Genomic DNA, 27,649 nt, shown 5'->3' on the forward strand with positions numbered 1-27,649 from the left:
CGAGGACTCTTTTATGTTAGTGCTTTAATCCATGATATCCCAGTCTTCCACGGTTCTCGCAGTATAATATGTTCGTATGTTCATAATGTACATCCATAGTATGATAATATACACGCAGCATCCAGTCCAACTGGATCAGTGTTTATTTGACTTCCCCTTCGAATGACTTTTCCGCACAGGCTGGGTTAATATTCCAAGTCCCTCCAAAACCCTCAAACCAACCACAACGCCCAACCCAATCACACACGCCACAGCCAATCCATGAACAGCCCACCAGATATGCTGCACTCCAGCAGGACACATCTGTATCTCGTACCGCCACTGATTCACTTCGGGATCTGCATCGAACCACAGCGATAATAGGGCTGCGTTACCGCCGTATTCGCCCATCATTGATCGTAGGGTTACTTCACGGATTGATGGATATCCGTTTGTAGAGGTTGTCGAAGATGGCGAGTAACACATTGCATCCCAATGCCACGATTTCGCTCCTTCTTCTGACTCTGCGTGTGTGTCGTGTTTTTGATCTCGATTAACGAAATGCACAACATCGCACCCTTCATGATCGTGTCCCGTCAAAATCAATCCACGTCTTCCCATCCCTCCAATCGGCGCAGAGGAATCCCCACTCATACCAAATAGTCCCTCGAGAATTCCATTTGTGCTGACGTGTTCACTCAAATGGTTCTGTTCACGGAGTGCATCTTTACGCCATCGAGGGATGAATTCGCCCTCTCCGGAATCGTTATCAGGGGTATCCTCTTCGTCGAAGAAAGTGAAATATGGACCGTCGATGCAGATACCATCACGCTTATAGAGAGGGACATGTGTCAGTAACAGAGTGAAGGAGGTCTGATCCTCGACGGGGTAGGAGCGATGAGCGAGAATGTCGTTGATATATGTGTAACTGTCTGATTGAATAGATGGGTCCATTGCAGGACCGTCAAGAGTCAAGTCATTCAAGTTGATGATGTGTAGAGTAGGTCGCGCAGTAGAATTCTGAAGATCTTCCAAAGGATGGGCAAATCTGACATCCCAATTCGCTCGTCCAAAGACTCGCTCAAAGCGCTTCAGTCGTGCTCTTGACACGTCGCCTGCGTATCCGATATCATGGTTTCCAGCAACGTTGATAATCTTATTAGCCCATGGAGAATTGTACCTCTGCAACGTCTCCAATTCCTCACTACCCAGTTCTTTTCTGGCCGTTTCTCCAGTAATAGTTGTATCATCGTCGACTCTTTGCCCCCCCCGAAACACGCGCTGCCAAAACCGCCATCCACGATTCTCAAACTCTTCATCTGTCACCCATTGACTCCCTATCAAGTCCCCTAGCACAGTGACGTGCGTCGGTCGACTCCACCACGACAATGTCCTGTAGATATGCGCTAGGTAATAATCATTTCCGAGTAGATCAAGACGTTTGCGCGCAGCACGAAAAGCAGATGGTATATCCTCCACGAAAATCATTCGTGCCGTATCTCCGATAATTGCAGCAGCATCTTGTAAAGAAATCGACGTTTCGGACAACAAAGTAGATTGGACATTCATCCAATGCCGACGTAACCGCGGGACGAATTTATCCTCCGGCGAAGGAAGGGAACTATCCCCTTCAATCTGCGGATCGGCAAGAACAAGCAGACGAAATATAGCAGATTCCGGTATATCTTCCCTTCCAACATTCAAGGTCGTCAAGTTCCAATCAGCCCCATGCTGGTATAAAGTATTTATCACGCTGTTTCCCGTCCATGACCGCGACAACCGAGACGATTCTTCGCGCGTGGTGCCGTCAATGGGTATGCTCGATCTCGGAAGAGGGAATGCGCATCCTTGTAAGACCGGGTACAAGTAGAGACAAAGCGCCGAGGAGATAGATAGAGGTATCAAGACGGTGACGAGGACTTTCTGGAGGACAGTGCGGAGGGTGGACATTGAGTCGAGGTTGCGGATTGCGGAGATTGTTTCGGGACCGTCATGAATTGATTCGTTATTTTATACTGAGGGATATATATATAAAGAAATGTTTCAGCTGAATGAATAAGATATTGCCGATTTGAAACAAGATGCATGCATTGTTGCGCTCTCGTTCAATTTTATGAATTTTGAAGATGCAAGTTCCGAGATCTGCAGATGCTCCGTATGAATTTCCGCAAAGATCCTCCGCGTCAGGGGTTTGACAGCAACATGCGTTACATACTATGACTTGTACAGGCATAAGACTATACGATGGTCCTAAAATTTTAGGGAGGGGGGGGATAAATTTGTATACAGTATACAATTCAGACAACATTTCCATTATCAGTATCTTAATCTCACATGAAAAAATCTCAACATGAATTCCTCATATTCCATCATATGTTCGTGCATAGTAATTAAACAATAAATGTGCTATAACAAAAAGATGATATTTCGAGCGAAAGGGGGGTATATGTAAAGATGTAAAAGGTCCAGGAAAGTGAAGAGTAAAATGAAACACCGAAGAAAGGAAATTGAAAGAATGAAATTACCACGCCTCATGTATTTCTCCTATCGTATGTAAAGGTATGATGAGGCGCGGTAGTCGGAAAGTCGAAATGGCCGGAGACAGAGGAAAAATCGTATGAGAAAGAAAGTTTTAACATCCGAGTAGTTCTGCTCATGAGAAACCCTGATTTAGGAGGTCGTGCTAGAAATGTCATCTGTAGGCCGTGATAATAGATCATCTGTAGGAACAGCCAAGATATCCTTTTCTGGGTCTACCTCATTGCCAACTTCCTTAGCAAGGGCATCGTCATCATGGAAAGGTCCAACGCCATTCTTGTCTAAGCTGAGTCCTTGAATCTTCAATCCACCATCAACATCTCCTTCGTCGGGTTCCACTTCTTTGTTCTGCGGAATCTTAGGCAGTTCCGGTTCCATCAACGCGGGAGGTCGCTGATTCATCATCCGTGCCTGTTTCAGACTGATTGTCTTCTGCTTGTTGGTCGTCTCCACAGGTCGGCTTACATCCCGTTCAATGGTGGCTTTCATCAATGCCGCCATCCAGAGACGTCCTTCTTGAACGCTGTCCACTTGGAAATAATGAATTGTGGGCCGTGTAAACTGTACTGTTCGAGACGTTCCGCTCTTTGGGGGCACTAGCTTGAAAATAAAAGGACCGTCTGAGGATTTCGCAGTGTCAGGACGATTGGATGCTTTATCTACTGGGGACATGATTGAGCCTTCTGGCGAAGTAGGCGAAGCCTTAGCGCCTGTGATGGTCGCATGAAGGGCAGTCAACGGATCATTATCAGCACGCAAGACACGATGCGCAGTTATGTCGATGAGTCCACGTTCTTCCGTATCATTTTCTGAATAGTAGTAAGACAAGCGACGGCCACGCAGCACGAATAAACGCGGCTTCCATGTCGTCATCAGGTTTGCCGAACGCTTCTTCATCCAACCACTAAACTCACAGCCCACCATTTGTTCCTGCGGGCTCTTCTTCTCCAGGCCACGCATATAAGCGCTAGTGTGCTTCTTGGTCTTGCTGCCGGTCTTGGACGGCACTCGCGGTACGGAAAAGGGCATGGTGCCGTCGACAGTCTTGCCGGAGCCGTCTGTGCTATGGCGCTCGGAGCTCTTGGAGGTAGCCGAGGGTGTTGTAGAACCAGTCCTGCCAATGCCGAAAGGAGTGAAATCTTTGATGGGCGATATCGGTGGCGTTGGCTCTTGGGTGGTCACACCGTTGGTACTATCAGATGTGGTGCGAAGCCCAACAGCACGGCGGAATTTAGGAGCGACGTTGCGGATATGAGAGAACGGCATTGGCGAGGAACGGCCAGTTGTCTCCATGTCATTCCTCCCCGCAAATGGTGAAAACGACGGAGGGGTGCTGCCGACTTTTCCATCCAGCGTTGTCGCAGTAGGATCTATTACCTGACTTCCAGTGCTTCGAACCCGACTTCCGTGATAGGCTTTAGACGCTACGGATACCCGCGACATTGATTTTTGAATAGACTCACTACTTCCAAATCGAGAATGTCGGCGATGAACAGACTGTTCATCCACGTAGCTAGATTGTCTTGAATGGCTTATGCTTCCTCCGGCCGAATCGCGTTTTCGTAACAACTTGCGAGTTCGCCGTGTTTCTACTTCTCCGCCGGAGAAATACCCGCGGTCAAGAGTCTCAAACGGCATTGCGATACGGGGAGGGTTCTCCAACGACGTGTTGGCCTTGTCCAGGAAGCTTTGTTGTAGCATAATATCCTCGTCGGTTGTCTCTGCAGCGGTCTCGGGCCGGTTTGCATAGGGTGGATGTCCGCCTGTCATAGTCCATGATCGATCAAACGAACCTTTCTTGGCATGGCCGATGCCACCTTGGCTGAGATTGGGGGATGAGTCCATCGATGAGTGACGACGAGTATGATTGAATTCACGAATAGAAGCTGCTGAGGGACGACCTGACACTTCTCGACCAAGTATGCTATTAGCTGAAGGCGAGCCTGGACTACCTTGAAGGATTGATGACATGCGTCGAGGTGGTGCCATGGAGGTGGTCGGCCGCTTGTCGCCAGAAAAACTGGGAATCCGAGGGAGGAAAGTCGAGTTTTGTCCCGCACGACTGGCAGCTCGCTCCTGTTCGTCGGGAGGAAAATAGCTGGATATCGAGCCTGACTGCTGTGGTTGAATGCCTTTAACTTGTTCTTGCAGAGCTTTGATTTTGTGCCAAGTTTTCAATCTCCGTCCCATGACGCCGAAATCGAATTCTTTCATTAACAAAAACTCCTGGCCCATTTCCAGTATCACATCGCCGGTGATCTCTTGTTCTTGGAATATATCACAGTGCCGTGCGTCAACACCTAAGCTCCGTAAGTAGCGGGCCGTCTCAATATGATCCCATCTGCGGACCTCCTCTTCTGTAAGGTGTCCTCCCTCTTCCTCGTCGGTTTCATGGCCATTAATGTACGAGAGACGGTGGCCAACATGGCTGCTGTATTCGCTTCCTGAATCGGTGACAGTTTTGGATTCCTGTGTTACACTGTGACGAGGAGTGTTAAGGTCGGTGATGTGTTCGTCAATAACACTCAGTGTTTCGTTCATCACCGGGGAATCGCCGCCTTTCAGGTGATTACCGAAAGTTTGGCTGATTGTGCGCTGAATGGTGGTTGCAAGCGAAGGTGACGATGGTAGCGGACTTGAAGTTGAGCGTTGGGGTGGTTGTTTGAGGACTGGGGACGTGACTTCCTCCATGCTGTTCAAAGGAGCATCAGGCGACTCGGCCACGCTAGCACGTCGTGAAGCTTGCGGGGTTGTTTCACCTTTTCCTTCCATATCGATTGGTGAGGCAGTCACTCCTTCCGCACTAACGGCTCCTGCGCTATCACTAGCACTGGGAGTTTCGGAAGCAGTGGATGAGGCGGTCGCAGGTCGTCGCACGTTCAATCTGGGAGGAAGGGTGGTGTAAACTGGACAACAAGTCAGCTGCAAGTGTCGCGTGTTATGAGAAACATTTGTAAGTACCTCCTGGAAATAGGCCCGTCTTGCCCGTCGCTGCGTGCTTTCCCAAATACCATCCGTCGTTGAAACCCTCGTCCAGTTCGACCAATTCCACCTTCTCGCCACGTCGCAAAGTGAGCTCGTCTGGTCCACGAGCATCAAAATTATCTGTAGACATTAGTAATTACGTTTAGTTAGTCGTTCCGGTATTGAATAGTTCCAGCGCGAGGGACGTACGAATCACAAGTAGAAAATCGCCGGGCTGAGCCTGGCGAGATAGAGGTGTCTGTGCCATGACGGAAGGCTTCTCCCAGCTGAAGGTGAGGTGCTATCTGATCAATGCTTGGTGAGTCGCACAGCGGCCACAATTCTAGTGGAATGACCGGGGAGCGACATGGAGCACAGGTAGGGAAGACACAGCCGGGTTCGGACAGAAAAGGTGAAGATGGGATGATGATTGATTTGTGGTGTTTGGACTGGGACACTTTGGACGGTTCCGAAGGCGGTGGCGCTGAGTCTGGCCAGAAGCAGCACACTCTGAACGCGGGGCAGCTGAACGCACCCAGCAGTCGAACTGCAGTGATGCAAGCAACGTTGACGAAGGAGGAAGAACGACAGAGAGCAGAGACGATGCTAAAATCTGACAGGAGCGAGAGTCCGACAGGATTAAATGGACGAGCGTGGATTCGGGCAGCGGGAAAGAGAAAACGATGATTTGGTGCCTGGGAGCCTGGACTAGTGGCCGTCAGGCTTTCCTTCCGGCACTAAAACACTTAGCATCATCATCATCATCATCACTATCTATGTACGGAGTACTATTGTTCCATTCCTCATTCTCCATTATATTGCTTATATATTGACTGTCAAGCCTGTTACTACACTTGTACAAACAGTGTTATGCTCGGCCTCTTGTCTCCTGTCTACATCTACTGATGCGCAAGTCATACTACTCCTCTGTAGAGCAGGATATACTTGCATGAATTCTGATCCTTTTGGGAAACATGGCGGATCCACGTGCAGACTATTGATTTTTAACCTTGTCTCTGTCTATACAAGCTGGATATATTATTATTCCTCCGTGATGCCACACAGGGGAAGAAAACAGTTTTCGGGTGTTAGGCCGAGAGTTAGTCAAGTATCAGTCTCAACCTGTGAGGAGCTGCCAACACGGCTGTGATGTGTTTGTTCATTACACGAGTGCCGGTATGTACCCGCTATTTAAGCACCAAGTCGCCGTCGGTGTCACTGTAACAGTCTTTAGACTCTGTGACTGTGGATATAAGGAAAATGGTGAGATCATTAGTGAATGCCTGATTGGCAAGGCACCGATGTACAATCGAGAAGAGGATTTCGTTCGGTTCTATTTTTGAATTGCAATATTACTCAGCTGCGTGTCCGTATCTGCAGCCCCTTTCGAGATTTCCGTATTGTCAATGGAGTAGCGAGTCTGTTTGATGCATCGCAATATGTGACAGGTCAGATCACGACTCCGTACCCGCAAAACGGCACGGGTAGATCTGATCTGGCACTCCAAAGCGAAAGTCGGGAATCACCAGAATTAAATATGACTTTTTAGATGCATGCCATGTTCCAGTGCTTGGAAAATGAATATTACTGTCAAATTGAGGATCAAAGATTGAAGTTTGGTTGTATGTTTTGTGTTGGGCCAGCCTCGCCGAGATTTCTTTTACGGGACCCGCTCCACTCCGCCTTAGATCTTCCTTCTATCGCCATTCCAAACTTCGGCTTTCATCCTTTAACTCTGGCATTTCACACTTTTACCTCAACCTTCAAGCAATATAGCCAGCGCCTTTTCCAGTTAGTCGCTGATATGTATCAGTTTTCTCTCATTTTTAGCCACGTTTTATAGAGAATGCTGACACTGATATCGCATCGCCCGTGGACCGTAAGGTTTTTGGTTGACTCCTTTGAATGTACATTGCTAATACGCCGCCAACTTCGTCAACATAGATGACTATCAGTCCGTTCTAAGAGGATTAGCACAATAGTCCAATCTTGCTGAATTTCAATACCATGTCCTTGCCGCATCATGAGCCCGGCGCAAAATCCATCGGGGCGACCCTCGTCTATAACGTTATATGGCAGTCAATTCGCATCGTCCAACTCAACAGCTAATCGATTTCTTGGTGCGACTCAAAGACCATGGATGACAAACGGTGGTGGTCTATCACACCCTGGACGATCGTATCCGAGGAGTCCGGTGAATACTCAAACTAGACATTCTAACGCCTCTTCCCGACAGTCGTCAACGACAACAAGAACAACACAGCCTCCCGCGCGTATTGAGACCAGCGATCATCATTCTACGGCTCATCCATCAGATTCCACGATTGCTCAGCCAACGCAGGCCGGTCCAGTGTCGCCCGTAACTCCCGGCACAGGTTACTCAGAAAATGACATACAGCCGCCAGCGGCGAAAGTGACACGGCTTGACAATGCAGTTCCAACCGCATCCTTTCCCACTCCTGAGCCCAGTAACGCGTCGCTTGCCAGTCCAGTTGTTGCCGTCACAGATCGAGTGAGTTCTCCCAGCAGAGATGTACCTGCATCGCTACCGGGGGCAGGAACCCAACCTGCCCTCACCATCAAATGGGAAGATACACTCCCTACCACAAGCCCTCTCAGCCCGGCTGTCGGCGCCTCTCCCGTCCAGCGGGCTGCACCTCCACCCCAGCGTCAGCCTCAATATCAAGCTCAACCTCAACCTCACCAAACACGTCCAGTTCAACAGCAGCCGCAACAGCAACCGCAATTGCCACAATCATCTCTTCCCCATAAAAGCCACCGAATCTGGCAACATGCGAGAGAAAGACTTAGAATGTTTCTAATTCAGCCGTCCAGAACTCACCCTCTGTCGGAGACCGTGGAATTGCCCAGGGTGCGCATCTTGCAGGATGCCTGTAGCGCGGAGGACATGTTCTATCTAGCTCTCCATCAGACCTTTTGTCTCAGCTCTGCAGATCCGAGCCAGTTAAGGGACGGGGCGGAGCATGGAATAAGACCGGATCTTGATTTCGATGTGGTTGCGCAGCTGCTGGTCGACAATAAGAGACTCTCCAAGGAATTTCTTCAATGGTCCATAGAGTATCCAATGCCTTTTCAGGCTTTATTGTCATCTAACGATTATAGAAATGCCCTCAAGCAGGTTTCGAATTGTCTGTCTACAATCTCCAACCATTGGCCTGTTTTTGAAAGGGAGATTCGGGCACGCGGTTATCCGCCTCAGGTTGACGAGTTAGTCGTCAGGCTAGGCGTCGAATCCCCCGTATTTCAAACAATCGTTTTCACAGCGGTTTCTCGACGTTTGTTTGGAGGCCGGGAAGAATTGTTCAAGGCCTGTATATCTGTCTTTGAAGAGGACCAGAGAACTTATAACCAGCGTTCTGCGCTTCCTCCTAATGCAAGAGGGCAGGCTATGTACAATTACTTTGAGAGGTATAGACGGCTTTGTGCATCTCATGGCATGCTAGTGTTACCAGAGACTCGTCGTGTTCACACGGCATCTACACCACCCTCTTCTGCTCAAACTCCAGCTCCGATGACAGTGACAAGCCCAACCATGCCAATTCGGCAAAATAATTCACAGCATCGTGCATCTATAAGCGTCCCTCATCAACAACCTTCGAATCCCCAACCCATCACCCATCCTCATCCTCATGCTCCCCCTCGTCCTCTTCCTGCATCTCGCCATCACGTGTCACCAAACATGGCACCACACGCCGGTCAACAGCGCCAACAACAACAGGTTCCTCATCAGATTAATGCTCTGCCTACTGGTGGTGTTCAGCATGTTCAGGCTCATCAACAGCATTCATACCCACCGCAGTTTTCTGGTCGATTTCCTTTACCACCTGCTCATTATACAATTGCGTCGCAAAGCTCTGTACCAGTGGCTACCGCGCGGGCAAACCAGATGCTACCTCCTAATATCCAAATGCAGCCATCTTTTCCACCTGTCGCCAACAGTATGCAAGCGTCACCTGCTCCGCCTACTCAATACTTCTCTCCCGTTATGGGTGCCCACATGGTACCTGCTCATCCTTCACCAGTTCACTCGCCGTATTCGACAACGCAGCCTTCGCCTAGTACTGGAGGACAAGTTCCATGTCCACCACACCCTCAGGGACACCCTCAGCCAGTTCCCTCTGTTCCTTTACCATTTCCAGTGCAGCTTACCGGTACTCCATTCACCATGTATCCGCCGATGTCCTCCCAAGTCCTACATCCTCATCTTGCGACACCACTGCCAGTCCGGCATACCCCCAAACCTGAGCCTCCAGATGTTATACAATTCTTTACGGGTTTTTCGGTTACTCCACAGAAACTGCTGTCCAATAGATCTTCATTCACCTGGAAGTTCACGTTACCAGATGAAGTACTGCGTCTCAGGCCGAGCCTCGTTAGGCGACCGAATAATGGTGGGTTCATCCCGTTATTATCAGATGGAAATATGTCATTTCGTCTCCGCTGTATCAAGTTCCCCGGAAGCGAAAACGTGGAATCGATTTCTCTGTGGTCACAGGCTGAAAGTCAATGGCCTGATATTGTATACATACACGTCAACAACAAAGAGATCCATCGCTCACCGAATGCAAAAAATGCGCCGATAAATATCAACTCTTACCTAGTAAGCGGCACCAATGAAGTCAGAATAAATGTCTTGCACAGCAGACAGCAGCGCGCAGCAGACACTTCGTACTTTGTTGCAGTCGAGATCCTACAGGTGAACACCCCTGAAAGCTTTCGCAAATTGGTTAGGAAGTTGCCGGCTCAGGAAACGCGTCAACAAATTCTGGCTAGACTATCATCAAGCAATGCTGATGATGATGACGTGATGATCGTGGATGACTTTATTTCCATTAACCTGCGTGATCCCTTCACTACACGAATTTTCGATATTCCTGCTCGAGGGTCATTGTGCACACATAAGGAATGCTTCGATCTCTCTACTTTCCTGCAGACAATCGCAGCTAAGCCTTTGTCGGATAAGCATAAAATTTATATCAGATGCCCCATTTGCCGAAAGGATGCACGACCTGGACTTTTATTGATCGACGAGTTTCTCAGCGAGGTGAGGGACACACTCTCCAAGGAGAACAAGTTGGAGACTGCAAAGGCCATTCGCGTCAAAAGCGACGGTTCTTGGTCTGCTGTTTTGGATACGGAGAGCGACAATCGCACCACCGGCCGGAAACGAGACCGAAGTAGCTTTGAGTCTGATAATATCAAGGATGAGAGCCGTCCTCACACTGCTACTCCACAGGGGTTTCCGCACTGAAGTCATGACTTGATTCGTGGCATAGTACATATTTCACATATTTTGTTTTATCTCACTCCATAGTTAATTGCTTATCCAGTCGACTGTTAGGAGTTCTTTTGTTTGTCTCTGTCAATTCTATACCCGAGCGATTGTCTTTGGCGTTTAGGGCGTCTTCACTTTTGAAGTTTGCATTCTGTCATTAGCAATCAATTGACAGATTATTTTGGTTTCTTCTATATAATGTTGCTTAGATCGTTTACGCATATAACTTCAAAGATCACTTTCAATTGCTGATTGACAATACTAAGGCAACAAGGCAAAATCATGATCATGCGCTCCATGCAAGTAATCATATCCATCCGGCACCCATTTCACCTTGGGATTTAGCGAACCCCAGTCGATTTTACCCTTGACACTCTCCGGCAGGATAATCTCCAAATTACTTCTGTACCATTTCGGAAACAAGACCGTCACAATCATGACCCTTGGATCATCGGTCTGATTTGGTCGACCAGCATGCCACAATCGGAAGTCTCGAATGATCAACGATCCCTTGGGCAGTGACGGTTGAACCGGAGGACGAACTTTTCTGCGCTCTTCTGTAAGATCCTTGCGTATACCGGCTTCTTCACCGGACATATCGTCAATCGAAGCATTCAGATGCGTTCCCGGCCACACCTCTGTGGCCCCATTACGTGGCGATGTATCAACAAGGTTAATATTCACGCAATACCCAAATGGCACTCCACGCGGGAAATCAAAATGAACATCGATATGCGGAGGTTGACGATCCGTAGCTTTAAATGCAGTATTCGCACTGTGAAATCTGAGTGCCGGTTTAGGACCGAGCATGCATTCAACTACCTGAGCTGCGAATGGGTTCGCAATGATATCTGAAAAAATGTATCCATCTTCCAGAACGGGTTCCTGTTGGATGTTACCTGTTCCAGGGCCGAAGTTGCGGTGAGTGCTTGATTTGGCGTACAGGGCCTGGGCTTCGGGGATCATGCGACTGTTAAGTTTGTTGAGGTGAGAGGTGTCGACTGCATTGTTGAGGACGACGATGCCGTCGTTGTGTAGGGCTGTGACTGCTGCTTGGAGATTGTGGGATGTTAATGTTTTGGTGCTGACTTCGTCCGGTGAAAGATGGACTGTCGTTATGTCATCTTGGACTGTAGTTGTGGCCATTTTTATCTGTGGTCTTTCGTTGGAGGGCATGTTCGTCAACTGACCCTTTCAAGTTAAGAGTAGGACTTTTCGAAGAGATGTACAGTCGATCAGTTTCATACCAATTGATGCATAGACAGACGCACAGATTTTTCAAACAGTGTCTGATCTATCAGCTCACCTGGGTAATATCCATGGGATTGACTGAAAACTTGGAAAATAGCCCTAAGTGACCCCGCACTTAGGATGTATCCGCAACCAACACGAAGTCTTGGATACTTATGAGATAACAAACTGTAAAATTTGAAGATAATTCGTGATAGATAGTAGTAATATATACAAGAATAGAAAGGAAATCATCACCCAATCCCAAGTCCGCATTTCTCATCCACCAACTTTGAAAGGTCAGATACCAGATCGCCTAACAACCCTCATGATGCGATCATCGACATTATTATAATTATACATTAACTCAACAGGATGAGACAATACGGAAGGTATTTTCACTTTCGTGCTCTTCGAGCGTGATTGACAAGATTCTCAATCACTCCCTCAAAAGCTTCCTTTTCCCCTATGAGTCCATCTGTTCTTTTGACCCAATAGTCGAGCACGTCCTTTGCCTTTTTAGATGCCGTTTGGAGTGACTCCACGTGCTGCTCAAGTTCCGAGTCTGTAAATCCATCCAATGCTGCATCTGTAGTTGCGCACAACCGTCTTACTGCGAACAGGTCTAGCTCTGGAGGAGACGGTTGGCCTCGACGTCGATTTGACTTTTGTCGCATGATTGTAGAGTTGACTGATGTTGTAGAGCCGTTCTGCGGGGCATCGCCTTGTTTTGATCTGTCTGTTGCTTTTGAAAGATTGCGAGCAGAAGTACTGGAGTCTTCCGGATTGATGGACGGCAGTATAAGCTTTTTCTGTTTTGAGGCTGGTAATATCTCGTCCAGGTCAACTGGAACGCCGAGAGAGACAAGAAACAGGCGTCGAATGCGAGATTTGACCCAGTTCGGAGGTTGTAACGGCGGCGGTGCAACTAATTGTGACCATAAAGAAAGTGAACGTTCGCTACTGAAGATAGCTGTAGAATCTGATATCGGTTCCAATGGTGGTAGGGATGAGACTGTTTTTGTTTCGGGAAATAGGGTATTAAGAGAGTCATTAGTTGTGGATAAGAGATCGGATAGGGATGTCATGGAGTTGAAGTCTAACAACGGCGGCTGTCCATAGGTTAATAATCTACGTCATGATCAGATCCAAAGCTTCAGTACTCACGAGAGGTAGCGGCGTTGAGGGTTGTAAAACTTCACCCTCTCCCGATTCAGCTCCACCGGCGCCCTCTACTGGTTCACCAAATCCTTCGTCAAAATCGCCAAATTCATCATCTGCTGGCGCATTTGCACCTTCCTCGAATTCATCAAAGTCATCACCAAAGTCGTCATCGCCTTCTTCATCTTCATTTTCTCCTTCACCTTCATTGAGCCGTTAGCACGGGTCATATTGTATGCAAGAAGCCACTGTAGCAGTCTCTAGGAAAGGAAGCACGCTGCGAAATTGTCCAGAGAGCGGGTGTTGAGCAATCCAGGTCCAAGAGAAGAGCTTAAGATTACCACAGGCTACTCGACAATCCCGGCGTGTCTAGTAGATGTCTGGCTTACCGGTCGTATCATGCACGGTCTCAATAACATCGGGCAATGCATCGCTTGGGCTCCTGCGGTGGGCGTGAAGTCCCGGCGATCCTGGTTCCTTGGGAAGTGAATCTACCCTGAATAGTCGAGTTTCAGGGACTGACTGGTCCGAATCTTCCCTGTGCAATTCCTGTGGCTTTTGTTCGTCTCCGGTAGTTTTCAGTACGAGATCGGGAACAGCATCTGCTTTTCGTTTGTCGTATGCGTCAGTCCCTGGGACTTCCCCGTAGCTTGGTGTTTCGTCCACTTTGATAACCGTCGTCCGTGGTATGGGCGTCCCACCAGGACTGGTTGGTTCTCTTACTCTCGAAGAACTTCGGCTCCGTGAACCCTCTGGGACGATCTCTACTTCATCAGGGACGGCATCTTGTGTCCTCTTGTCGTATGCTAATGTGCCCGGCACCTCTCCATGACGAGGCTCGTCGTCGACTCTTTCAACGCGGGTTATGGGCACGGGAGAAGCTGCTCTGGACGATTTTCTGGAATGAGATTGAGGCTCGCCTTCGATAGCATCTGAAAAATGATCATCTTCGCTGGCTGTAGTGGGATTTGTGAGCAAAGAGCGGTAACAGAGATTACGGGACTGGCGTACCAGACTCCTGAGCACCGGGATCCTCAAGCTCAGGACCTTTCTGCGGGGGTTCCAGATGTGAGCTGGAAGAGCTGTGCAGACTATCCGACATTGAGACTGACAATCTGTGCATTCAATCGTGAAGGAGTGTGGAATGTCGGTCAGATGGAGAGGAAGGGACACAAATAAAAGGAAGAGCTGAACATGAGTCGTTGACTTAAATAAACTGGTCGATTGCGGCCCAGGCTCTTGATGTAAGCCTTACTGCCTGAGGCTGTGACCCAAGAGGGTTGAGGTGCCTGAGGCCGCAAGCTGGAGCTCGGACCAATACAGCGCGTTGGAGAAGAACCTTGGGACCTCATATCAAATAATTGTCAACTATCATCACTCATTGACTGTACGCCACTCTTAAATACTGTCCGCATAGTATTTATCGAAGACTTGCAAAACAGCTGCCTACGTCGTAGGGCATTCTCGTTGTCCCTGCGGGCTCATTGCGCCCTTGTGAGTTCTCCCTGCAAACTTCAATATTCAAAGTCTGACAACAAAAGCGAAATCCTGTCTTCTACTAGTATCCTTTAATACAACCATATCAAAATGTCCGGCTTCTCTTTCAACGCGCCATCGTCCACTGGAGGCCCCGGTGGTGGGCTTTTCGGATCGAAGACACCAACGACGACTGGTGGCAGCTTGTTTGGAAATACAGGAAATACATCAACCGGCGCTTCAACTCCGTCGGTATTCGGCTCGACCACTCCTGGCACTACGGGAAATAGTCTTTTCGGTGCAAAGACAACAGATGCTGGAAGCGGTACTAGTACACCAGCCTTCAGTTTCGGTGGCACACAAGGTCAGAACAAGCCAGCAACTCCGTTTGGCGGCTTGAATCAAACCCCAAACAAGACGACAGAGGCATCCGCTACTTCCCAGGCACAGACAGCTGGTGGATTATTTGGTGCAAAACCTGCTGAAGGTGGTAGTCTTTTTGGTAGCAATACTCCGGCACAGACAAAACCTGGTTCAACTCTGTTCAGCACAACGCCAGCCAATCCACCTCCAAGTGCTGGTGCAGCAGCCGGGTCAGCGCCAGCTCTGTTTGCCAGTCAAAAACCATCGACTTCACAAGCAACAACTACTGGATCTACTGCGACATCTCAACCACAGATCACTAATCTATTCGGCGGTGCACCTTCTACAGGTGGAAGCAACCTGTTTGGCGGTGTTAACAAGACTCCTGCGACGTCTGAGGGCGGAAGCAAGCCCTTATTTGGCGCTGCGCCAACATCTACTACTACTGCGCAATCATCCACCGGCCTATTCAAACTTGGTGGTGCTAATGCCGGAGGTAACGCACCTGCTTCTCCTTTTGGGGCTGCTGCTTCATCTGCACCATCGACACAACCCTCGACAACGGCTGCGTCCGAAGCCACCCCCCAGAAGAGTCTTTTCAGTCTAGGCGGCACATCTACTGCTACTCCTTCGACGCCTGGTGCTGCTCCTTCTCTTTTTGCTGGCGTTGGAAAACCCGCTTCTACCACTGCAGCTAGCACTCCAGCAACAACGGCCGCGGCAACGACGGCACCGAGTGGCGGACTGTTTGGCGCGAAACCGGCGGCGACGAGCACAACTACAACTACAGCGACACCCGCTCCTACAGCAACTGTCGGTGCAACCACTACTGCAGCTGCAGCTCCTGCAGCTCCCTCAGGCCCCGATGCTGGCAAAGCAACGCCAAACCTTGGAGCTTCGACATTCGGACCCACGCCTCCTGCTCAGTCGCGCTTAAAGAACAAAACAATGGATGAGATTATTACGCGATGGGCTACCGATCTAACAAAATATCAAAAGGAGTTCAAGGAACAGGCTGAAAAGGTGGCAGAATGGGATCGCATGCTTGTGGTTAATAGTAACAAAATAGCGAAACTGTACGGGAATGCAATTGACGCGGAGCGTGCGACTCAGGAAGTCGAACGTCAACTGGCTTCGGTTGAAGGACAGCAGGAGGAGTTGAATGCATGGCTGGATCGATATGAGCGAGAGGTTGACGAGATGCTGTCGAAGCAGGTTGGACCGGGCGAAACTCTTCAGGGACCCGATCAGGAGCGCGAGAGAACGTATGTATCCTACACCATATTTGTTAAGTTGCCTGCTAACGTGACGTAGTTATAAACTCGCGGAGAAGCTTTCTGAGCGCTTGGATGAAATGGGTAAGGATCTTGGAAGCATGATTGAAGAAATCAACAGTGCGTCATCTACATTGAGCAAGACGAACAAGACTGATGAACCTGTGAGTATCCCCTGTATCATGTTAGCATAATGGAAAATACTGACTTGATACACCAGATCTCTCAAATCGTCCGAATTCTCAACTCGCACCTCTCTCAACTCCAGATGATCGATCAAGGCACGGCCGAGCTTCAGGCCAAGGTCAGCGCGGCACAAAAGTCAGGACAGTCATTGGGCTCGCGACTGAGTGGTTACGGACAGAATGGTAATGGCATTGGGATAGGCGGAAGTGCAGCTGATGACTTTTATCGGTCGTACATGGGTCGTCGGTGATTTTCACACACAGTATGTATCTTGATTTGAAGCAAAGGGTGTAGAGTTCGCCTTGATATGGGTTGGTGTTTAAACCTCTTTCTACGTGTAATTGAACATGAACACGGCATGGACTTTAGGTCAGGTAAATCAACTGTCTAATTGGACTGACCGTTTGGTTTTAAATGATTATCCGATCATGGGATCAGCTATGTTCGCTAAATATAACTACAACTTATCCCCCGAGGGTTCAGGTAACCCTCTTACGGGCTTGAAGAATATCGTGAAAAGCATGCGCTAGCCAGCACCCATGGATGCCTTCCGTGCGCACAACAGAGATGAAGAAACATCACAAAAACGGCAACCGATTACCTATCTAGGCAATTAATCACTTTTGTCGTCTCATCAAGTCGGCGGGCAGGTAAGATCATGTGTCAGGCCGAATCCGAATTAATCCATGCTTTTGCGGGCAGAAGGGTAGGTCAAGACGAGAAGATGGAGCATTTGATTCCGATCTGTTCTGCCAGTGCGTGTGAACGTAGATGTCTCCGTGTATGAACGTTGTTCAGTGTCCACTATCAGTGTGACATGACATTGGCAGCGATATTGCAGCAGTATCCATCGCATCTATTCAACAAATACCTTATAGAATGAATTGGGGGGTTGCAGGTACATGTGCCACTACCTAGATAAGAAAGTACACCTACAGAATAGGCTAAATACAGCACAAAACACAACGCCACAACAACGTATTTATTGTCCACATACTAGTCCATTTACTTGCATCAAAATCATACATGCATGTATGTCTGTATGTCTGTATGAAAATAGCCGCACGGACCCTGACATATGCCTAATCCCTGAGATATTGACGTGTGACGAGACATGGATGGCCAGCAGATGTATGCATCTGTCTATACCCAAGTATGCTCTGTATATTGGGCTCTTGGTGGGGTTGGCGGTTTGATAGAGGGGTAGATTACTTTATTGATGCTTATTGAGCCGTACAGTAAGCGGATACCGAGGTAGATACATATAAACTTTCAAATTCAATAACTTCATATTGAATCCATGGTTCAGTAAAGGCTTCTAACCACGTAGTACGTAGTAAGATAGGCCAAGTCACGTCTTTTGTGGCTATGCTTGCTTCTGTCATAGCATGTCTGGGATGAGTTCGGTTGATTTGGGAATCATTTCAGTGTTGGCTGGTCTATTGTGTCTAACCGCGAGGACATTGCGGTAGGTGTGTATACATTATGTACAGTACATTGCGTGTCACCAGATCCGTATACGTGCTTGGGAACGGTATGAGAAACGTATGTATATCTCGCCACGTGATGTTAGAACACATGATTTGACAGGTGACTGACGCTGCCTCAGGCTGCCATGAGGGTTTTATGCTTCGCTAGTGTTCAAAGTCGCTCGACAGCGTCGACACTTGACAGGACAGGACGAAAGAAACAGGAAAAGCCGTGCCAAGCTTCAACTCGTGGTAGTGCGCACTACGTAGCATTTAATAAATGAAGATTAGATAAATTCGTCGGAGCAACATGGCCAGGAGAGGATATAGTCTTATCAATGCCGGATCCTTAGGGTTGTGTGGTACATGCAACTCCGCAGGTAGCATATACTAGCAAGCATATCGTGATGTCGGCAATCTTAGCACGCCGCCAGGAGTCAACCTTGGAAACCTGTTTTTGTCCCCAGCTGGAGAATACTTCGATCTCGTTCAGGGCATATTTTTACTCGGATTCATTGTGCGATATTCAAGATCCTACACAAGTATCGCAACTTGCAAGCATCCGGCTGTCTGTCTACAGAGTCTACAGAGTCTACGGCGGAGGCTACACCGGAATATTCAGTATGTATTCAATCAATGAAGTACTAGCGCTCATCGCCATGTGGTAAAATCTCTCCACTCTCAACTTTGTTTTGGCCCCGTAGTCTTTGCAGGCAAATTGCGCTGGGGCGGCCACGCTGCGACAGGGATTCTCTTGTTATTTCCGGTCAAAATGCCTTTGTTTTGACTAGCCATTGGACACCAAAGGAAACAAAAGGATCAAACTAGTAAGTAACCACTCCATACGGAGGTAAAGAGAGTATTATTGAGTGAGCCCTAATTAGGGGTACGAGGTGACCATTCAGGAGGCGGGTAGAGAATGAGGGAAATAATATCCCGGACTACCATAGCAAGTTGAATATTAATCTATTGCCGGACATGGCCGGTACGTTTCAAAAAAAAAAATCTCCGGATTTAGCAGGTCGATATGTGAGTTGATACTACTAACTCGATAGGGATGTACACTTGCGGCCCAACTGGCAGTAAAGAGTACCTTTTTCGGGCTAAACGCGGCAATTTAGAAGATACATTCATACTTTATTTCTGCTTTTGTCTGTCTATCTACTATCGGTTCTCGTGTCGATCGGACGGTTTCTGACACGTCGATCTTCTTATACCTCGAGTTATAATAAGTGTATGTATACCTATGTATGTATGTATATATGTATGTACATATGTACATATGTATGTACGTATGTAGTGTATTCCGAGAATACACCGATGAAGCTTCAACTTCAGCCTCGTTGATGCAATAGAAGAGTCAAGAGGCGAGATGACGATCTTGCCAAGGGGCGGCAATACAAAGTCACGCGGGAGGTTTAGCGAGTGGGATGTCAGCAGAGATGTCACGAATCTTGTCATCGTAAATGTCATACGGGAATAATGAACGAGGAGACTGAGATGGACTAAAAAGCTTGGTCGATGTGGCGCCGCGGTGGAAGAGACAAGGGGCTTCCACGTTTCTTCCGTTTTGGCCTAATCTATCTGTATGCTACATAGTAGTACTAGCTTCTTGATTGTACGTCTTCGATGCCGTGTACTCTGGATATGGGAATGCTATTAAAAATAAAATACCTCGAGCGGTGAGGTGATTACCTTCTCTGTAGTCTTGTAGCTTACAGTAGACGAACCTTGTTGAACATGGTCAGGGATGCGGTGGCCTGCTAAAGAACAATGATGCAATAATAATAATCATCAGAGATAAGTTGACATTCATAGTTCTGCTAGTAGACACGCTAAGCACCAACCGGGACTAGCGTTGAATTCTTCAGGATTTTTAACTCTAACCAACCACGTTTTTGCCTCTATTCACGATACTTGACTAACGGAGTATGCGCCTGGCTTCCGGAGGCTAATCATGCAGCCCTGGTTCTGCCGGTAGTCACTTGTAAGCTATCTTGTAACTGATTACCAATTCATGTGGTACGGCCGGTGAGAATACATACTCTTCTTCATACTCCCTGTACTCCAAAGTAAAACCGACGTTACCCAGATACGAAGGAGCACTCCGACGGCGAATATTCTGTAACCGCACATGTAACCGCACCGGGTTATGCTCGTTCAGTCTCAGAGAGGCCAGAGAGGCCAGAGTGGCTAGAGAGGCTATACGTAGATAAAGTGAAACCCTTACGCGGACTGAGACAGCCCACGCCGGCAGAGTCGAAAGTTTAAAAGGGATTTGATCGAAGCAATCCCCGTCGATTCCGTTCCCTTAATAGTTGATACGGAGCCACTGAACCGGCGGCTCGGTGCCAGTGGGACGGATCCGGATGCACACTTCCCATCCATTTTGAATAACTAGATGAATCGTCGTCTGATTCAGCTACTGCGTACGTACTTCCCAGAGGAGAATGTGCGGGTGGATCGACATTCCGATGACTCCATAGATCGGCTTGATACGGTCGTAGGATGTACATAGGAGTCTCCCCCTTGGCATGATTGTTAGAGGTATCCCAGCACGGAGATGGGTTTTCCAGGAGGCTCTTCAACATGAAAATCAATATGCATAGTATGTGGTATAAAAGTTGTTCATATCCACATCGATACTAAGTAGCAGTAGTAGTAGTAGTAGTAGTAATAATAATAATAATACTAATACTAATACTATGTACTAGTAATGTCGTAATACGCACTAAGAGAAAAGACCCGACACGGACCAATTATATTGTCCGATTTTGTGGTTTGGGTCTGTGGTCTAACCATTTTGGTCGATCCGATGGAAAAGAAGGGCGATTCTAACATGCTGATTGGCTGGGGGAGCGTGTTCTCGATGGAGTAGTTTGTACCGTACTTTGGACTTTGTTAACTTTACGTACTACACACTATGTAGTAGTGTTGGTAGCCAGTATTTGGATTCTCTACTCCGTATTGATGCACGAATGGATTCATATGATCTGGTTTCGAATTGTGATGACATACGCCGCACATGAATCAAGCAAAAACCATCACCGCTGGAGATCATCGTGGAAAAAATATCGGTCATTGGCGTATTGCACGGCCGATCGATTATCTTTCCGACGATTTCCCTTTTGTGTTCCTGTTGTGGTGGGTGGGGGAAGCACACTAGTCCCAACGAGTATGTCTGCCGATTGCGAGTTGAGACTTTGGATGCCAGTATTAAAAACCGTTATGGCTTACAGGGGTATTGACGTACTTACTCTGTCGTGGTACTCCGTACATACAGGTACATACACTATCTGCTCAACTATCAGGTTAATAATGGCACTTATACAGTAATTATCGTTTTTTTATAGTAAATATCAGCGACGGGTAGAGGCTGTTGCATGTACCGATACATGTGGTGACCTGATGCTTGGCGCTGTTGGCAAGAATCCCACGTCACACCTTGTAATATATTATTAAGGATCTTCAACAATAGCCCGCTCCCGGCATATTACGCAACGAGTACCAGTACCTATTCGATACATACTACTATAGTATACTATATTAGTAGTACCAGAAATCAGCCCTGTAATGCTCTTACACTGCTATTCCATGTCGTTGTGCCAGTCTGTTCGCGCGATCATCATTGCCACTAGAGGCTGAGTCGGCCAATGGTGGGTACCTGGGAGGAACAGCAGACGGTAAGATATAACCAATAAACAACGTATGGTATGAACTGCTGACTTGCACCCTTTCCCTCCTTCCCACCTTGCTTGGAGTCCCCACTGACGACGCCTGACTGGCTGATCTGGCGGTCCCCCTCTTGCAGACAGACATTCGGCAACGAGGTACTATGAGGAAGCATTCTCTGGAGTCAGAGGATAGGATACAATGACTATTTCGTCTCTGCGATGGTATCCGGGTACTCTCGCCTCTCCTATATGCCTGTTTCTGTTCAATAGTCGGCGGTTGAAGAAAAAATAGAAAAAACAGAAAGAACGAAAGAACGAACGAACGAAGAAAGGGAGGAGCGAACCAAAAGGGAAAAGGGAGCGATCCTATTGGCTGGCCGATGGCGCTTGGGACAGGGAAAGAGGAACCCGACCTTAGCTCAGTGGGTTCCTCTCATGTACGGAGTGTTTCAATACGCGGCTAGTGAATGCTTAGTATCATTCCTGTTATTAATCCGTACGGCTGTAACGCCATTACACTTCGCTCCTTCCCTAGGTTCCACTTCCGAATGCTAACCTAACCTAGCCTAACCTAACCTCCTCTTTCTTACCAAACCGTTCGTGCCCCGATCCATTTTTTTCCTTCTTGCTCCTCGCAAAGGTGAAAGACAACAAATATCGCTTCATCCCAGCCCTGTTCCACAGCGAAGATTTTTTACCGTTACATCACTAGGTGCAACAAACCGCAATCACGGGACAACGACACGGGAATTTCGATGAGTCCGACTTGAGACTCACTCGCTGACTCTTAACCTGCACCTGGAGGAAACTCTTATAACACCCCACGATCAATTCCAACTCGACCAACATCAAGACATGATTTTCGTTCAGTATCGCTAAAGTGTGACCGCTTGACAACCTCCATCGAGAATCGCTGTAGATTAAGGAAAGGAATACCGAGCTGTCGCCTTTCCTTTACCTCGATTTCTAAACCGGTCAAGGACTCTTCCCTCGTGTCTTTCCAACATCTTTTTGCGCCCGTCTCGAACAAGAACAACAACAACAACAACAACAACAACAACAACAACAACAACAATATACTACTCTGGATCAACAAACCAACTGGGAAGACGCGACGCGGGCCTCAAGCGTTAGCCGCTCTCTGTGTGTGAGGACAATTAGAGGTACTGGTAATTCGATGATGACTACTGTCTCTGGTGACATGCAAGGCGCTACTCCAGTGCCTGTAGTACCTCATCCTGTTGACAGCGATCGCATGCACTTTGCTTCGATATCCTCTTCGTCCTCTTCCATCTCCGACGGCGAACCTGAGCGCGGTCGGTCAAGACTGGAACGTCCCCGAATGGCCAGCCGAAAACCCAGTGCGTCTATCCTCGTGCCACGAGATCACCCAGAGATTGAGATTGAGGAGGAGGAGTTTCCGCCAGATGATGCTCGTGCCATGAGTCCTCGACGTGACTCTGCAGACGTGGAACGTTTGGGAAAGGAAGCTCGTCAAACTCTGCAAGAGTGAGTGAATTTATATTCTCAATATGAGTGAACAATTTGGTGACTGTTCTTAGGCAAGCCAAAACTCTACAATTATCCCTCCAGGCTCTAGCGCAACGAATCGAAGAGGTCAAAAACGATCACGACAAGCTAGAGAGCGAGAACCGGTACCTACAAGACTATATTGGAAGCTTGACGCAAACAATATCCAAATCTGAGATCACATCAACCACTGGGAAGTCGAAGAAGAATCGAAAGTAGCTCACCGACCACGGCGGCGTTTTATGTGGAAAAGCAAGAATCACTAAACCCAACAAACGCAGAAAATTGCACCAGAAACCAACTTCGAGCGATTCGACATTGCGTATGGATTCTACTACTGAGCATTCGTCGTCATTACAGTGATACCACAAGTGCAACATTTTTTTTTCTCTTCGATTTTGCTATTCCACATACCACAAGCGACCGCTATGATCATATCGGTACTACTACTACTACCACTACTGCGACTTCCGGTTTACCCATTTCTCTTCTCCTTTACATCATCGAGCTCGTCACGACTGATGATTTCCACTGATCTTTTGCTCCTGCGGAGCTTTCATATCTCGTTATTTCTAGCTTGGGTGGCAATCTGTTTGACCTCAAATTTATGTTTGGAACGTCGATGATTTGAGTTGCTAGACAGTCGTCGTTTCGGCGTTTTATTGCATTGCACGTTCAGGCGTTGATCATCGTCGGTGTGTTGAATCAGGGATTTGACTTGGCGGCGTATTGTTTTCTCCTAGGCGGAAAGACTACCCTGTCATTTGCCGCTTTCGTCATATCCATGTGTGCCTTGTCGCTGTGCCACAATGGATATGCAAATTTCTTTACAGGCTAATGCGAAGTTCTATTGTTCTTATGAAAAAAAAAATGAAAAACAAAAAAGAGCAAGCCACTGATTATACATCATATGCTGTTTGCGCTTGCAACTGCATGGTTCCTTACTCGAGGTTCATTTCATTATTCCGCTGCCGCTTGATATCACAGTGGATAGCAATATGCTCTTTTTCTTTTTCTTTATCTCGCCTTGATGAAGACGAACTTGATTCCCCCGATGACGTCGACCTTTCAGGTGCCTATCTTTATTCTCTTTTCTTTTTTCTACCCTTGCAACGCCACCACAGCCCCGGAAAACGCTGGGACAATGAACTCGGAGCAGCAGCACGTGACATGGCGCCTTATTTTCTTCTACCTTGTACACAATATCTTCTTTTTCCTTTTTCCTCCGAGAGCATATTTCTTCCATGGGAGTTCATTGGGTGGTGGGTGTTGTTTTCTTTTTTCGATTGTTACTGTTTGTTTATACATATGAGCATGTGCATGCATAGCGCAGCGGATTGTTTGATAGTTCGCATAGCATTAATGAATATTGCGAATGATATTTTCAGTATAGGAGTGGTAATGTCTCTTGCTTGATGAAGATTCCCCTGAGACTTTTATGGATAACCATCAATTGTTTTTTTTGGACTACGCATGTGTATGATGAAGCATGAACCCGCTCATGCTTGGATACTTGATATCAGACACCTCTGCACCTAGACAGTGAATCTGTATATCATATACTCGTCTGACTGACTCATCTATCCCCAGCCCTGGATGTCTCTGTTCGAGTCGTGTCGTTGCAAGATCCCTTCTATATACCAACCGCCACTAGAACGGATGCAACGAATCCTCGAATCGGGTCTCGTTCCATCCCTTCTTTTCGTCAAGCAGGAAAAGATGGCCATTTGGACACTGAGAATCAACTTGAGTACTCATGCTTACTGTCAAATGAAGCTCCAGTTCCGCTTCCGCCGTTACCAACATCAGGCCAGCAAGATAGGTTTCATACGACCAGATAAGACTGGACCCAGATCAATCAAGTCACATCATATCGCAGTAGCAATGGACCACCGCATTGTATTGTATCAATTGTATAGTATTGTATAAAGAGAGGGAGGAATTCTGATAGATATGGAGGAAATGTAATAAGGAGACTTTGCATACATTACTTGCGGAATCAGAGCAAGAAAAGGAAACACACAAAAAGCGAGTTAAAACCAGGGGCCAAAAAGAAGAAAAAAAGAAGAATAGAAATTCGAGGAACAGGAATAAAGACAAAGATAACCATCTCATAAAGACCCGAATCGCAGGGGAATTAATCCATTGTTGACGAGAAGGAAGTCGAAAAGATAAAAGGGTAAAATAAATAGGATATTCTTCGGTTTATCATATTGTTCTCCTCTTTTTTCAGCCCTCAACATGAATATCTTGAATCACGGTTCCTGGTCATAGAATGATTGAAACTTTGGATTTTCTTTAAAAAAATCTTGCTCCCTGTTTTTCAGTTCTTCTCCTTTCTTCTTTTCTCATCTACCAAGTTCTCGCGTAATAACCGAACGAACCCGTAGGCAAAGGGGAAAGGCAGCAGAGAAAAAAAAACAAACTCCAATCCGCTCAAAAGGAATCTGACACGGACAAACCTCTCATCCTTTTACATCTGAAATCCAAACTCAAATCCACTCTACGGCACGAGTTCATGATTCATATGTTTTCTTTTTTATGTTGTTTATGAAATTTACTCGGCAGCAGGAGCTTCGGTTGAAGGGACGGGAGCTTCCTCCTTCTTTTCAGCAGCAGCAGGCTCAGCGGCGGTCTCGGCCTCAGAAGAGGTCCAGAGAGTCTACAGTATGTTAGTATTGTACTCATATATAAGCAAACATTGGTGCTGTACATACCAAGTTGTCACGGAGGAGCTGCATGATGAGAGTGGAGTCCTTGTAGCTCTCCTCACTCAAGGTGTCGAGTTCTGTGACATGTGTCAGCGAGAAATTGTAAAATACGCTTCAATGCGAGTTAATAACATACCAGCAATAGCATCGTCAAATGCAAGCTTGGCCAAGTGACAGGCTTGGTCGGGAGAGTTGAGGATCTCATAGTAGAAAACGGAAAAGTTAAGGGCGAGTCCGAGACGGATGGGGTGGGTAGGAGCAAGATCCGTCTGGGCAACCTCGGTGGCAGCCTTGTAAGCCTCAAGGGAGGCATCGGCGGAAGCCTTGCGGCGGTCGCCAGTGGCGAACTCAGCCAAGTAACGGTGGTAGTCACCCTTCCTATTTATCCATTAGATCTGCGTGAAAATACACTAGCAAGAAAACTTACATCTTGTGGTAGAAGACCTTGGATTCACCGGTTTGAGCAGAAGGAATCAAGTGCTTGTCCAAAACTTCGAGGATGTCTTCGCAGATCTTGGCCAGCTCGGTTTCGATCTTTTGACGGTACTCCTTGATCAATGTGACCTGAGACTCGTTGCCTTTGGACTCCTCCTTTTGCTCGATCGAGGTGACGATCCTCCAAGAGGCACGGCGGGCACCGATGACGTTCTTGTAGGCGACAGAAAGCAAATTCCGCTCTTCGACGGACAATTCTTGGTCTGAGGAGGCAACGACTTTCATGTTCTCCACCATTTCTGAGAAAAAAGTTAACGCGACATTGCCGAGATAGCTACGAGCAGAAGTTAACGAACCTTCATAGCGCTCAGCCTGCTCGGCGAGCTTGGCGAGGTAAACGGCATCTTCGTGACCCATTGTGATTGATTATCTAGAAATTAGGCAAGTTAGTAAACTGTAATAAAAAGTCTGGTTTCGAGTGTTGTGTGTGTTGATGAGGCTGAAAAAAAAAGTAGTGATGGTAAATGTTTTCATTTGCGACGTAAATATGATACGTAGCGTAGCCTTATTCTACTACCATCGACCACTAACCACACTTTCGGAGTTAAGCCATTTCGTCGAATCACGATAGTTCGCAACATCTTGTAATCTTGATAGGGCAAAAAATGAGGCTTGTTGTGTGGAAGAAAGTAGAATGTAGGCGGTCGACCTCCTACGTCACACACTCGGGCCGATCCACGATCACCGCTCTCTGGCTGGCCCGTCACTAAGACAAGCGAAGGAATAGAGATTGCATCGCCCAAATACGCCCGTTTGGTGTTGAAATTTTGTCTTGCGACAACAGCACTGAACAACAGTAGATATCAAATCGATGTGGTTTTTTCGAGTCGATGGCTCAGTCGTCGACGATGATGGAGATGGCCGTGGGAGGGGCGGAGCAGGGGGCACAAGAAAGAGGGGGATGGCGGCTCACCTGAATGGTAACGCGTACCGACGAAAAACAAGACTGGTAGAGAGAGTATGTGCGGATAGAGATTGAGAGAGAAAGGGTATCGAATAGTCGAAAGAAGACGCTGTTGGAAAGGAGAAGAGGAGGATAGATGTAGTTGGTAGATAGAGTAGAGTAGAGAGATGGTTGTGTTTTGGGCAAAGAAGGCGGATGAGGTTTGGGTTTGGTTGAGGAAGGAGCGTTTGTTTTGTTTGTTTGAGAAAGCCCACCCCCTTTTGTGGGCCTGTCATTGGTCCGTCTGCTAGGCGGCAAGCGACCCTCAATTTCTCCAATTCTGCTTTATTTGTCTAATTTCACCATTATCACGTTTCAACTAATGTCCTAGACTCTGTCTTCAGCTATGGTATGTGGTAC

General features: G+C 47.5%; 8 protein-coding genes across 9 annotated transcripts, besides 6 other annotated features; 3 read left to right on the forward strand and 5 right to left on the reverse strand.

Annotated features, from left to right (window-relative positions):
* Nucleotides 1–135: 135 nt before the first annotated feature.
* Nucleotides 136–1,929, reverse strand: TSTA_016300 (uncharacterized protein; the record flags this gene model as incomplete). Its single annotated transcript, XM_002483740.1, has 2 exons — nucleotides 136–1,710; nucleotides 1,732–1,929. The coding sequence occupies 2 exons, from the start codon at nucleotides 1,927–1,929 to the stop codon at nucleotides 136–138; spliced, it is 1,773 nt and encodes a 590-aa protein (XP_002483785.1).
* A 348-nt stretch (nucleotides 1,930–2,277) lies between these two features.
* On the reverse strand, nucleotides 2,278–5,749 carry TSTA_016310 (polarized growth protein (Boi2), putative; the record flags this gene model as incomplete). Its single annotated transcript, XM_002483741.1, has 3 exons — nucleotides 2,278–5,423; nucleotides 5,479–5,622; nucleotides 5,692–5,749. 3 exons carry the CDS (start codon nucleotides 5,747–5,749, stop codon nucleotides 2,650–2,652), a joined length of 2,976 nt encoding a protein of 991 aa, XP_002483786.1. The 3' UTR covers nucleotides 2,278–2,649.
* Nucleotides 5,750–6,231: 482 nt separating this feature from the next.
* Nucleotides 6,232–6,256: a microsatellite.
* A 1,248-nt stretch (nucleotides 6,257–7,504) lies between these two features.
* On the forward strand, nucleotides 7,505–11,019 carry TSTA_016320 (MIZ zinc finger domain protein; the record flags this gene model as incomplete). Its single annotated transcript, XM_002483742.1, has 1 exon — nucleotides 7,505–11,019. The coding sequence occupies one exon, from the start codon at nucleotides 7,505–7,507 to the stop codon at nucleotides 10,751–10,753; it is 3,249 nt and encodes a 1,082-aa protein (XP_002483787.1). The 3' UTR covers nucleotides 10,754–11,019.
* A 19-nt stretch (nucleotides 11,020–11,038) lies between these two features.
* On the reverse strand, nucleotides 11,039–12,153 carry TSTA_016330 (phytanoyl-CoA dioxygenase family protein; the record flags this gene model as incomplete). Its single annotated transcript, XM_002483743.1, has 2 exons — nucleotides 12,025–12,153; nucleotides 11,039–11,962 (listed from the first exon to the last, which is right to left on the reverse strand). The coding sequence occupies exons 1-2, from the start codon at nucleotides 12,034–12,036 to the stop codon at nucleotides 11,039–11,041; spliced, it is 936 nt and encodes a 311-aa protein (XP_002483788.1). The 5' UTR covers nucleotides 12,037–12,153.
* Nucleotides 12,154–12,185: 32 nt separating this feature from the next.
* On the reverse strand, nucleotides 12,186–14,369 carry TSTA_016340 (uncharacterized protein). Its single transcript, XM_002483744.1, has 4 exons — nucleotides 14,180–14,369; nucleotides 13,558–14,124; nucleotides 13,175–13,371; nucleotides 12,186–13,119 (listed from the first exon to the last, which is right to left on the reverse strand). The coding sequence occupies exons 1-4, from the start codon at nucleotides 14,289–14,291 to the stop codon at nucleotides 12,406–12,408; spliced, it is 1,590 nt and encodes a 529-aa protein (XP_002483789.1). The 5' UTR covers nucleotides 14,292–14,369; the 3' UTR covers nucleotides 12,186–12,405.
* A 386-nt stretch (nucleotides 14,370–14,755) lies between these two features.
* TSTA_016350 (nucleoporin Nsp1, putative) lies at nucleotides 14,756–16,921 on the forward strand (the record flags this gene model as incomplete). 2 transcript variants are annotated; one of them, XM_002483745.1, is made up of 3 exons in its annotated part: nucleotides 14,756–16,272; nucleotides 16,322–16,445; nucleotides 16,502–16,921. In XM_002483745.1, the coding sequence occupies 3 exons, from the start codon at nucleotides 14,756–14,758 to the stop codon at nucleotides 16,715–16,717; spliced, it is 1,857 nt and encodes a 618-aa protein (XP_002483790.1). In that variant the 3' UTR covers nucleotides 16,718–16,921. The 2 variants fall into 2 exon arrangements, with proteins under 2 accessions (XP_002483790.1, XP_002483791.1); XM_002483746.1 differs by having other exon boundaries at nucleotides 16,322–16,921.
* A 2,260-nt stretch (nucleotides 16,922–19,181) lies between these two features.
* Nucleotides 19,182–19,241: a microsatellite.
* A 1,343-nt stretch (nucleotides 19,242–20,584) lies between these two features.
* Nucleotides 20,585–20,663: a microsatellite.
* Nucleotides 20,664–21,890: 1,227 nt separating this feature from the next.
* Nucleotides 21,891–21,971: a sequence feature (GA-rich).
* Nucleotides 21,972–22,161: 190 nt separating this feature from the next.
* Nucleotides 22,162–22,188: a microsatellite.
* Nucleotides 22,189–22,220: 32 nt separating this feature from the next.
* Nucleotides 22,221–24,524, forward strand: TSTA_016360 (bZIP transcription factor, putative). Its single transcript, XM_002483747.1, has 2 exons — nucleotides 22,221–23,119; nucleotides 23,173–24,524. Exons 1-2 carry the CDS (start codon nucleotides 22,788–22,790, stop codon nucleotides 23,357–23,359), a joined length of 519 nt encoding a protein of 172 aa, XP_002483792.1. The 5' UTR covers nucleotides 22,221–22,787; the 3' UTR covers nucleotides 23,360–24,524.
* Nucleotides 22,636–22,685: a microsatellite.
* A 278-nt stretch (nucleotides 24,525–24,802) lies between the features above and the next one.
* Nucleotides 24,803–27,411, reverse strand: TSTA_016370 (14-3-3 family protein ArtA, putative). Its single transcript, XM_002483748.1, has 6 exons — nucleotides 27,260–27,411; nucleotides 26,643–26,716; nucleotides 26,279–26,585; nucleotides 25,988–26,229; nucleotides 25,858–25,928; nucleotides 24,803–25,802 (listed from the first exon to the last, which is right to left on the reverse strand). Exons 2-6 carry the CDS (start codon nucleotides 26,701–26,703, stop codon nucleotides 25,698–25,700), a joined length of 786 nt encoding a protein of 261 aa, XP_002483793.1. The 5' UTR covers nucleotides 26,704–26,716; nucleotides 27,260–27,411; the 3' UTR covers nucleotides 24,803–25,697.
* Nucleotides 27,412–27,649: the final 238 nt, after the last annotated feature.

The sequence above is a fragment of the Talaromyces stipitatus genome, genomic scaffold (genome assembly GCF_000003125.1).
Source record: "Talaromyces stipitatus ATCC 10500 scf_1105507295549 genomic scaffold, whole genome shotgun sequence".
NCBI classification, from domain to species: domain Eukaryota; kingdom Fungi; phylum Ascomycota; class Eurotiomycetes; order Eurotiales; family Trichocomaceae; genus Talaromyces; species Talaromyces stipitatus.